The sequence below is a fragment of the Osmia bicornis genome, chromosome 13 (assembly GCF_907164935.1).
Source record: "Osmia bicornis bicornis chromosome 13, iOsmBic2.1, whole genome shotgun sequence".
Lineage (NCBI taxonomy): Eukaryota > Metazoa > Arthropoda > Insecta > Hymenoptera > Megachilidae > Osmia > Osmia bicornis.
Window position 1 is genome coordinate 6,537,676 of NC_060228.1, and position 12,730 is coordinate 6,550,405.

General features: G+C 41.9%; 1 protein-coding gene across 5 annotated transcripts in view; it reads right to left on the bottom strand.

The window, feature by feature from the left end:
* Positions 1–12,730, bottom strand: part of LOC114872594 (plexin-A4) — a 239,909-nt gene that overhangs the window by 157,592 nt on the left and 69,587 nt on the right. For 3 of the 5 annotated variants that reach the window (XM_046288434.1, XM_029179938.2, XM_029179937.2), the window contains one exon: positions 11,142–12,418. In XM_046288434.1, the coding sequence (XP_046144390.1) occupies positions 11,142–12,311 (1,170 nt within the window). In that variant the 5' untranslated portion in view covers positions 12,312–12,418. Of the gene's footprint in view, positions 1–1,055; positions 1,129–11,141; positions 12,419–12,730 lie in introns of those variants that run through there. The other 2 variants (XM_029179940.2, XM_029179941.2) reach the window with 2 other exon arrangements.

A 12,730-nucleotide genomic window follows, 5' to 3' on the forward strand; every position in this document is an offset into this window, starting at 1 on the left:
TTTGCTGGCCACGTTGAACGAGCGTAGAATCTCACAAAGCAGGCACACGTTGCGTCCACCTCGGCCCTGGCGCTCTATGAACTTTCGAAAACGAATTTCCTGCCTCAACGGTCGCCCACGTAATTACAGTTTTTGACGTTTAGGTTTGACGGTCGAATTAAACGCCGCCGTCGCCCACACCGTTTTCACCGTCGACATCGATTCGATGCTCGATAACCGGACAATCGTGTTTGTTAACCCTTTTACTATGCACCGCGTACGCTATCGTTCAAAAGACTTAAGAGACTTGGTATATTTAACTACAGTCTGTAATTTTTGGTGTATGATGGATTTTAAACCGCTTTCATTAATTAATCAACTTCTCAATAGTGATTTTGCATTCATAAAATTAATTTATAAAATAACGAGAAAACTATTTGGTTCAAATGAATATTAAAAAGAAAATTATTTTAAACTATGTCAATGCAATTTCATTTTTATAGAAAAATTCTGAATAATAAATTGAAGAAAAAGATCAGGATAAATAACTAATTAATATTATATATAATACAGGATAAGCACACGACAGTGGTACAATACTGAAAAGCGATTTCGATATCTTTCGCGATCCACCTATCGATAATGGAATAAATCGCATGTAATCCCTATCGAACGGACACGTTTTACCCCGACCTGGCTTGAAATTTCTTTTCGATAACAATTTCCTCCGTTTCCGTGTCCACCCTGTCCCCATCTCGCTCGAAACGATACAATTACGAGCGATCTTCGTTTCGCGTGACGATTTCACCGATATCGTTCATATCGATTCTACGTCCACCCCCAACCTCGAGTTCCCGCGTTTTTACCCTTTGCACTCGTATGTCAAGCTGAACTCGACATTCCATTCCATGCTAGCAGTTTTTATATTAAGATACGAATACGACGCATACTTCTGCCACAATCTTATACTATTATCCGAGCTCACCAAAGAATAAGATCATTGAAATAAAAAATATCAGATCACTTCAAAAGTTACAGAAATTCGAGTAATTAATTAATCAATCAATATAAATTACCTGTTGTTCGCGCACAGGGAAGTTGGTCGAAGAACAGAATTTGCTCGTTCGAAGAGACATGGTTTGTTGATGTTGCCTCGAGGAAGACTTACGAACGAATGAATACACGGTCGCATTCCGGCACGGCTGCCGCCGCGCGCCAATAATTCGGTGTTTATGCAAAGGGATTATCCTTTTCCCGAGCGCGATACTCTATACTCTATGCGATGTTCTATTTGAATAAAAATTTAAATAAATCTCCCATTAATAACAGCGAGAGTTTCATTTTGTTACTGTTATTGTTTGATATGCTTGAAATATAAAATTCCAATAGAACAAAATTTCCATTGTAATAGCCGTAGAAAAAATCCCCTATGATCCAGGTATTACACACACGAAGTATATAAATTTCCAATAAAATATGCGCATGGTTTCAACAAAATAAAAAAAAAAATCCTACACCTCGTTATACCAATTTTTTTCCAATTTAATTCGAAACCACGAGTATTGAATATGCGAAACAAAAAAAAAAGGATTATCGAGCGTAAAGGGTTAACAGGAAATTCGTTCGACTGCGTTCGAAGCTGATTTTCGTGGCTCGTTCGAGCGTAAGGGAGACAAGCAACGTGTCGCTATTTTTCGTTCCAACGAGGAAAATTGAACTTCCATGTAACCGTTTTGTGCTCGTATCCCGATACTCGAGTTAATGGTAACGAGGACAAGCTGCTCGCGAATATTGACGATCGTTATTTCATAATTCCCTTATACCATCGGTGGGATATTTCAACAAAATATTTTTTCACTCAGAATAAAATGAATTGCAAAATCCAAGGTCCTGTTATGAAAACGCAATACGTTGAAAATATCAAATGAAAATTTTTGAAAATTCCTAGACCTAGTTTCGAATACGACTCGTTAACCACCGTTCCCCTTCATCTCCTCTCTTCTTCTCTTTCATTTTTTGGAAATTTTTTCCGATGAAAGAAACTCGCGAAGGCTTTCAAAACGCGGCCCAACGAGAGCGCAACTTTTGAAATCGAGGATAACAGAAGCAGCAGAAGCTTCTTTCTACCTCTGCTTCGACGACGCGCGTACAAAACGGCCTTTGGCTCGTTTTCAAGCAACTTCTGGCTGCTCTTCTATCTCGTCTTATTCTTTGTTTCCACGTGGTATCATTATCATCACACGTTCGTTCATCTTATAAGCAACAACTGTGCCACTTTCTTCGAGTTATCGTTCCTCAGATTCTTTCAGCTTCCTGAGAAACGTTTATCGCGGTTGAACCTGATGACTAGAACGAATGAATCCACAGAGGGAATGATATTGGAAACAGCGACGAAGTTTTAACTGGAAAATTTTCCAACGTTCCGCGTAAAAGGCGTGCTCTCCTTTCTTTGAGAAGCCCATAGAATGTGGAGAACTTTTTAATTAGTGTACCTCATTAGCACGCCTGTATTTCGCGGAATATAATTCCGCGTTTCCTTCTTCGTCTATCTTTTTATTTCGCTTTCATCTCGCGCGCATCATTATACGCGTGTAATATTATCCCTACCGTGTTGTATCTATTTATGTGGTATCACGCTACTCGACAAAGAAACCAAAGCCGCTTGTCATCTATCGGCCATCGTGTATCGGTTAATTTTTACAGATTACGCGTATTGCAATAACAGCATCGAGTCATAACGCTAATGCATGCGTGACATGAAAATTGCGTACAAATAACATCATTAGTCATCTTGCGTTAAGTAAACGAGGAGGATGAAGAATCATCAATTTCGAATTTTTTAATGGAAATCAGGAAATACTTAGCAATATGTTAGAAGTGATAGCATAAAACAAAAAATAAAAACAAAAGATTAACTTGTTATAAGAAATGTCAGAAATAATAATTTAAACACAACGAGATCCAACATCATGCCCATGTCATAAATCTCCAAGCCCATTTTTCATAATTTCATTGAATGGTCAAAATTTTTCATTGAAACGCGGCAATAAGAAGCGAAAGCCACTTTCCGATACACCAGGCGCCTTCTTTTCATCGGGCATGCTCCCAGAACAAAGCGAAGGGGCACACTGCACATCGAAATGAAAAAGAAATATAAAAAAAAAATAATTGCTAGAGGCAAGCAGATGCCGAACCAACCAGCGCCCTTTTCACCGATGCAATTCTTCGTCGCGCATTCTCCCCTGACACCGTGAGACAATAACCCGGTATGGAGCCCGAACGGAATGCGAGCAACGTGAAATAACGAGAACCACAACCGTCGATGTTAGGCAGCCATCATTTTCAAAAGTTCACCGGCTAATGCTCGTCGAGGGCCGATGCACTTGCATAATTCTCTTCTATCGGCTGATCTAACACGACCCTATTCCGTTGTTTCGATCAAATCTCGCTTAGAAATTCACAAAAAAAAGACAATAGAAAATCACCAAAAGTGATTTCCAAAATTTGTCAATAAAAAATTTAATTTAATCTACAAAATTGCCAATAAAGAGCCCACTCGGTCTAATTTAAATTCACACCGTGCTATAAATAATGATTCTAACAATAACTCGAAGTCCAATATGTAAAGTTCGAAGTTTAAACGATTTCTACAACCCTCTTTCTTCCCTTTACCCGTGAATTTGAAACTTTCATTCGCCTCATCAGTCCAAGTTAGAGCCTCGTAAAACAATAATCAAAAACTTGGACTGGCGTTTGCCGGAGCGTATCGAAAGTTTTGATGAATCCCGTGGGTTCTGGTTTCTTTTATCTTTTTTCAGGGTGCTGTCGTCGTCGTCGTAAGGCAAAGAATTTTAATCTTCTCTCTACAACGTTTCTCTTCGCCAAGCAATAGATCGATCTCACTGACATGCAATTAATCTCACGTCCTCGCCCTCGGCTTCCTCCTAAAAAGGCCGATTACGGGCAATTTTTAACGACCGTGTCGAACGTGTGAATCGTGTAGCGGAAAAACGGCGCACCGTGTATAATATTTCCCGGGAACGAGAGCCTTCGAACCTGCTCTATTCGATTTCTTGCCGAGATTTTTCAATTCTTTTTCCGGTCAACACTGTTGCTCAAGGCAAGGCGACTCGTGTAAAACGTTTGCAATTACGTCGCCTGTCTGTCGCTGCCCTTTTTTCATCCTTGTTTTACCGCCAATTATTGCTCACACAATCATCGTTATTTATAACGAACTTACGAGTTCGTAAACAGGAAACCAGAAGAAAGTTTTAATCGACCCTTGGATTTCATTAGAATTTAAATTAAATTTAGATTTAATCGTTAGTACCTACTTCATTTTAACGATACATAAATTTTTGTTTATTGATTTCATACTAATTATTGCCATAAATGTAATATGAACGATCGCGTGGATCACAAGCATTAACCCTTCAAGTTAAAATTAACCCTCGTCGTTTGACCAAAAATAATTTTCCAATTACCAGAGGATTAAAAGGAGCACTGATTTCTCTAAATGATTTACCACGGAGAATTGAAAAAGAAAGAAGTAACTGCATGCGAAACGAGAATTCCACCCTTCCCTCGTCGATTTCGAAAAATCATTTTCCACGCCGCGTGACTCGAGCGTGTTCCTCGCGATGATTATACGAGGGGTGACCGCTATCGCGAGTTTAATCTCCATAAATTACAATGGAACAAGAAAAACTCGAATATCGAATTTCAATCGGGCCTTAATCACGTTTCAACGGACGGCCTCGAAATGCGATTTTTCCAGCTTGTAAATCCTGTCGCTGATTAAACTCAATCATCCAACAGCTCCCAGGATGCCTCCAAGGGGCAAAAACGAGACTGAGAAAACGATGGCCTAAATTTGCGTTGCTAAAAAGGAAAATTGCCTCCAACGAAGAAAATGCTAACGATAATAAGAAAAATATTTTTCAGAAGCTTCCCAAGTAAAATGATTGATAGATTGCTCAGTGAACTACGATTTATAGCGGCTAGGTGACTTGCAACGCTCTCGAAACGATGAGTTTAATTTTCAATGAGCACAGATATAAAGCTGATTGAACATCGATATCCATCGTCGACATCGTTTGTTCGCCTCCATTTCATTTTTTATTTCTTTGATAAATTGGAATTGAATTATATACATCTCTTGAAAAACCATGCCGAATCTAATGGTAGGAGGCAGCTGAAGAAAATATTAGTACAAGTTTTTAGAAGAAGCTATTTTAAATCAAAAATGATTAATAGCTAAGATATTTAACTTCTTCGGAAAAATATTTATTGAACAGGTTTGCATTGAAAGGGTTAATCTGTCGAGTATATTCAACCCTCTCCACTTGTACGCTCTCTCAAAAACGATACAATAATCCAAAATAAAAGTAGAATTATTTTCTAAAAAATCCGAACCTCTTTCTTGCGGATCGAAACATTTTAATTGCAACTCTCTCGGCAGTCGAAGCGAGGGCCATCCAATTTGCACGAATAGGATTTTCCTGGACGTGACGCAGCCCCATATCCCTTCTCTTCTATTCACGGATCTTCAACCACCCCATCCCACTGTTTCCCTTCCTTCCCGTGGTGGACAACCCCGTTTCGGCCGCTTCCGTGATTCTTTTGTCACGAAAAAATTGAATTCCAGCTACCCTTCGCGCGTACACCTCCACCCTGGCTACAGCCCGCGTGTCCACCATTTTCTTTTAACCACCCCCTACCCTCGATTCTCCACTGGACGCTCAGTTTTTTCGGGTTAGCTACAGCTCCATTGTCTGGGCTCCAGCTTTTGCACATGCCAACGGCAGAGGTTACAGGCTCCATCTTTCTACCCCCTCTCTAGCTTTCTACCCTCTTTTCCGATGGTGTCGACGCCGATAACCAGGCTCAAAGAACGGAAAACTACGAATATGTCGATAGAAAGAATAGAAACCTTGCGATTCGTGATCAATGCACGGTTCGATGCATTCGTGCAAGCGTATAAAAATGCAATATCGTTTCCATCCCCCTATACGCGACGCGGTGCTTGAAACCACCCCTCTAACCGGACACCGAGTGCACTCGTCTTCCTTTGCGATAGTTATTTGCGGAATAATGTTTGTGCTTTTGTTACAGATACATGCTGGCACTGGTCGAGTGCTCGTGGACGAGGCTGAGAGCTTTGTTTTATTATTGGGTATATGTTCGAGGTGAATCGATAACCTCGATTTTTATTGCTTTCAAGACTATTCGTGGACCTCGTAATATACTCTTGAGATACGATTATCGTGATCGCTGAGAAATAATTGATATTGGGCTGGCTTGTTTTTCACCCTGAATATTCATTGATCGAACTGGAAGATTTGTAGATCCATTAGGAGATTACTCTTTTCAAATTTTTATCATTTATTTGTTCTGTACTATTTTTGGAAAAAAAGTATGTTCTTTTAACATCTTGAATTGAAATTGAATTGGTACCCAGGGTGACAACAGAAAAATTATCAATCTTTTCTCACTATTCTGTATTCCCTTTGTTCCATCCACAGCAGGGACTTTTTACTTCTCTTCGTAATTTCAATATCACCGTGTTTCCCACCTTTTCAACGACTACCCACACTCGATTTCTTGGAAGCTGAACGTGTTCCCGGAACAGAAGGCAGCAGCATGATTTACGAGCGGTAAATCGAGAGTAGCACTATGTTACACGCGTGTAACTCAGCCATAATCTACTGCTCCTATTCGAATCTCGAATCAGTCACGCATATTAACGAACTCGTCGCTTCGTTATCGGTCAGCATCGCGTACGCGGAAGAAACGCACCGTAATGATAATTAATGAAAGAAAAATCATCATCTGTGAAGAGTTTCTTAACGACACACGATTGTTTCCCGCGTACTCTCAAGGTAACGTCCACCGAGCATCCTTCACGCTTCAGGTACCAGAAGAACGCGTCTCGTTCTATTTAACAAATCAACGAGTTCAGGTAAAACAAGAGCAAAGATGTTGCCGAAGCAACTTTCTCCTGATCGGATTCACTCGCACGATCTGGGTCGTTGTTCCGCGAGAAATGCACCAAATGGAAAGACGATTCACTTTCGACGGTACCAAGTAGAAAAACATATTATTATTTTACTAATAACAATTACAGTAATTTTGTAAGGTACCAAGTGGAAAATTTAGAAAATTAGGATTCTCGAAAGTGACTTTGTAATTTGAATAATTATAATTATAGCGGATACGAATATTTATGCGACTCATTAAAACACAAAAGTAATATAAAATTTAGAATTCTGAATTTTAATTAATTATTTTAATATCTTTGAATTATTACGAAAGAACCTTTCCATCGAATGGCACCACAAAACCCACATGGGCGCTCTTAATTGGAGCTAATTGACAGACCACCTTTTTCAGCTCGGTTGATGGTCCTTTTTATAGCTGACCGAAGATCAATGAGGTGCGGTGAAGGAAAAAACAACTGTTCCTACCCGGCTGGATCCCAGCTAATCCAGCGAACTCGTGGAAAATACCTCCCGCGATCGTGAGTATCCTTGATCGCTTAATCACCGTTCGATCGGTGTTCCTCGAAGGATACGTTCGAGGAGAATTTGTACCCCGAGACGTTCTAATGCGATCCGGAAGGGTAGCTCTTAGGATTTCTTGGCTTCGGATGGGCGTTATCGAACCAGAAACTTGCTATCTTAATGAGCATTAATTTATCTTTAATAGAAGCTGACCGTGTAACCAGGAAAGATAATTCCTTATTTCCTGATCATAGCATTGATAAAGTTAAATTTTACTCCAAAATAAAAAAATAATATAATTCTGTAAAGGACTAACAATGCCGAATTTCAATAAATGTCAAGTGTCAAATTCAACACGTTCCCGAATAAAAAGGAAATTGTCAAAGGATCCAATGTACACATTCGACTCATCCAGCAGTGAAAGAAAAAGAATTCCTCCGTAACGGAGGAACGTGTTTCACAGGACACGTGTAACGAAGCTTGACAAAACGAAAGAGAAGGAATATTTAAAAGAAGAAAGGGTAGAAACAAATGCAGAGGCGCGATCCGGAACGAACGAAACTAAAGGTAAGAGGAATAAAAGGAGGAATACTGTGTCCCACGGCAGCCACGTCGGCCGGACCAAACAAACAATCTTTATCTCTTTTATGCCGCTCCTTATCTACACGGCCAAGCTGTGGAGACTCTTCTCCACAGTTTTCCCGTGGCAGCTTTCTGTGCCTTTTTCTCGCCCTACGTACGTGAAGAGGTCCTTTGTGTTCGCCGCATACTTTCTCACCGTGTTCGACCAGAGGGGAGAAAAACGAAGTCGAAGAAGAAGGTTAAAGAAATAAGAGGTTGCTGAAGCAACCGACGAAATCTCGAGCGGGAGAGAGAAAGAGAGAGATAAAAAAGGGAGGGCGCGAAAAGGAAAGGTAGAAATGAGAGGATCCCCGGGTCCAACGAGGCTGAGCCCGTCTAGCCTGGAAAAATTTGAATAAATCTCGGTCGGAGTGCGCGCCACCGTTCTGAATATCATTTCGACGCTTTCCACAAACTATCCGCCTCTTTTCTCTCGCCCTCCAGACGAAAATGCCGGAGGACTCGATTACACTTCGCCAACCTGTGAGCCACCCCTAACACATAGAACGTCGTTCACGGTAATAAAGCTAGGAAACGCTTTATTATGAGTCATTCGTGGGAACCTTTGACATTACGCCTTCTGACGTTCACGGTACACGTGCGTGTGTCTTGCACGGACTGTTTCTGGAAAAACGCGATCGATCCACTTGGTCGACTTATTCGAATCATTCTACTCTTTTTTTTTTGCTAACGCAAGAAAGTCACCGGACGTGATAGCGCAAATAAATTCTGTTCTAATTTGTTTCGCGGTTAAAAACGATTGAATGGAATGACTGTGAGTAATGGAGTGTCTGATGCAATAATAGTACGCCTGAACGTGAAACGAGTACGGTGGAATAAAAAATTGTTCCAGATTTGACAGTGTGTAATATTGCAGAGATTGAAGAGAGAGTTGACTGGAGTATAATGATATTGGTGTTTAGCACTTTTACTACGGTCATCTTTGCTCGAAAATGTACCTCTATATTTCTACACGAAATTATCTAACTTGATATCCAAAGGTGAATTAAATATTTTTTTAGATAGACTAGGGTAATTTCGGTGGTATTTAAAGTGTTCTTTTTTTAATTATTCTATTGAATTGCATTCATAGCGTCAGTCAGCTGTGACCACCGCAGCAACGTGTTAAACCCGGTCATGCTTGTGTAATTCTCAGTTATTTGAGACCACCTACGTCGAGGAGAATTGATGCTTGGTGAAAAACAGAAAAGAAATTCACGCTATATGTTGCTCAATGAATTATAGCGGAGTTTGGAAAGGATTGGAACATGTATATTTTTAACCCTCAGGTGACTAGATCATTCTGAATCATTCAATACTAACCATATCCTCTATAAAATTTGATTCACAAAGTGCTTATGAAAACAGAAGAAAATAGAGACCACTTTTAAATAAATTTTTTGAGGTTCCTTATGAATATTCTGAAATCACAAAAAAAGCCCGAAGGTAGCCGAAATCACGAGTCAGCGTTTGGATAGAAAATCTGAAAATTCCTGTCGACGATAGCGATTCAAACTACCGAGAAACGAACCATGAAGCTTTTTCCAGAAGGCGTAGGCGAAGATCTATCCTAGATTAACCGGGGATCGCGCGTGTGAAAGGAACACGTGACGCTTTGTGCACGATCTTCGCCTTTCTCCCTATATCATCAGCGAGATTTTCGATACCACCACCGGAGTACCACCTGTTACGTAAATACAAGCACCTAGTGGAGCCTCTTCACCGAGATGCAGCCAATTGATTTACGTCGTAATGGGCTACGAGGACGAATGGTGGCCTTCTCGAAAGAGGCTTTCCTCTACCTGGCAACCATTCAGCAAATCAACCACCACGACTTCAAGCGTTGTTCGAGCACGTGCACTGAATTACCAACGCATAATTCGATTCGTTCGCGTGATACCTTGCTTGAAATTATTCCACGAACGGGACTATACTTCCTCGAACACTTTCCTTCGATGAATCTTTCAATGGGTATCTAAGAAAAATTCTCACCTCTTATCTTGGACGGATTTCGATACGAAGGCTGGATGCTCATTTATGGAGACATTATTTCATGTGATTAATAAGTTGATGCATCATTGATGAGTGTACAGTGATTCATTGATCTGTACACGTGGCTATGATAACTGTGATCGTTGCACCATCTTTGTTTCGTAAGAAAGAGAATTCGATTTTTCTGTCTAAGATAAATTAGATTAAGAAGGGCCTGAGAAGGCTATAATAAAAATATCAAATTATTAAATATTATAAAAATTTCAAATATTTAGAAAAAATAGAAAAATTCTTAAACACGTTAAACGTGTTCGATAGCGAAACAAGAATAGTACGAATGGCAAAGAAGGTACAAGTTCCAAGTAGCAATGCCACGAAAGTTGGCTTTATATTCGAGCCTATGTAAATGAGAAACGATCATTCAGTCGCGTTTGTAACGTCGTAGCACGAACCGATCGTGGGTGCACGTGTAAAATCGAGCAAGAAAGCACGCGCCCTGTTCTCGTGTTTCTTTCCAAGGGGGTTCTTTAAGCCCCCATGCGGTGCTGTCACGCGATAAGAAACTCGATGGCGGTTTACCGATTACCCGAGGCTAGCAAAGCAAACGCACGCTCCTCCTGACTGAATGCAAATCGACACCGATGGACGAAAACACAGAGTCTCTCTGTTATCGTACACCTTCAACAACGTTCCCGTAAAGAGGAAAATCCATTTGCGACTGGTACGCTCGCGATTCATGCGCTATTCCACCCGCGACGACTTTGATCGACCTCCTCGACGACGCTCCACGATTCCGCTTTTATTATCGAATTCAACCATTCGCTGTTCCCCTTAACTCCCACTTTGTAGCGACAAATCAAACTACTCGCTCGATGAATCGCGATTTATCGAGGATATTTCATTCGGAGAATAGAGAAATCGGTAACGATTGGAAATTTATAAAGTACTCAAGATACGAGAGGAACAGACATCCTCCGTTTGCCCTAATTCCTTTAAACATAAAAGTATTACACATGCAATGAAATTGAAATGAAAAAAATGACTCACCGTTAAGATGCACTTATGACTGGGAGAGACGTACTCCAATCCTCTATGTCCTTCGCCGCTGAAGCACTTCTGTATGTTGGTCATGAACTTTCTCCTGATAGCCTTCAACGAGTAGACACAGAGCGCGGAATGTTCCTTGGGCGAGTCGCTGTTGGTTCCGTTGCTCTCGGCGAACACTGCGAACAGCACATCGTCCTGTGCGGTGATCCCCAAATCACCGGCCAGTACCGATCCAGCTTTACCCACGTACGCGGCCTGTACGAGGTTGTAATATATGCCGTCGTTGGTGCAGTTGATCGGTATCTCGGTGTACGAGTAGTAATGCTCGTCGTCGTGGCATACCCGCACCAGCTTCGATATGTATATCGCTGTCTCGGTGTTCTTCATCTGGGTGGTCATGAAGTAGCTGAAACCGCCGCTGCTGAATCCGTACACGTAATTGATGGGATATCTCTCGCGGGCCAACGAGTTTATGTACATCCTGGTGCCGGTGGTGACAGCGGCTTCCGCGATGTTCAGCATCCTGTCCTTGTCGAGGGAACGTGAACTGACCGCGGGTACCTCGGATCGGTACGGCGAGTTCCCTGTAAAAGTCACGCCCACGTACATTACCTGGGAGACGGGGGGATTCGGTGGTCCGGGTGCTATGAAGGCGACCGTCGACGCGGTCGCGTTGTTCGCCACCACCGCCTCCTTCACTTCTTGCACCACGTCCGAGATGTTTTGAAGATTCCTGACCGTGCAGGTGCCCTGCGACAAGCTACCGCACGATATCAACCTGGTGGTCGTGTAGTCTATCACCAACGCCTTGTTCACGTTGTCCACCAGCCTCGTTGGCATCTCCCGGGGACAATCTATCATCGAGCATGCCGTGGAATCACCCTTAGGACCGGTCACTTCTTTCACCACCAACGATAGGTCCGGCGATAACTGATACAGCCGGTTCACCGCACCCACGTACACCCGGCCTGTGTTCTTGTCCACGACTAAATGGTTCATACGTTTCACCTCCGGATCGTGAAACCTTTGTACTATGTCGGCCGGCGTGGAGCGGACCGGCAAACGGGGAGACAACAGCACCAGGATCAACAGGAGCAGACGAAGCTGCTGTTGATGCGACAGCATCCATCCCATCCTCGTCGACACCTCGGTCACCGGGAAGACTAGCATCTTACTATTCTACTGGCTAACGCTACGGGACACAACCTGTCGCCGCTTCCTTCTTCGCTGCGCCCGGGGATCCTCGCGGAGGCCTCTTCCTCGAGCCTCGTCCAGACCTGAATTCAAACCCAAACACAAACATCAATATAATGGGAGACATATAGGTATGTATTTTATAATGAAGATTCTTTAAATTATTTATAGTTTATAATTCTAATTATTACTAGTTGCACGAGTCGTTCGAGGGTATGAAGACGTCTACCAGAAAGAGCGGTGTTAAATCAAGGGGTCTAGTATTTTCGCGAAGGTAGTCGATGTTTAGCGTGACTACACGGCCGTTTTACATTAATTGCGAGTTAGCACTCGACCAACGACACTCGAGACACGAACAACCTTCTACCGCGGAATAATTGCTCCGATTATCTCTT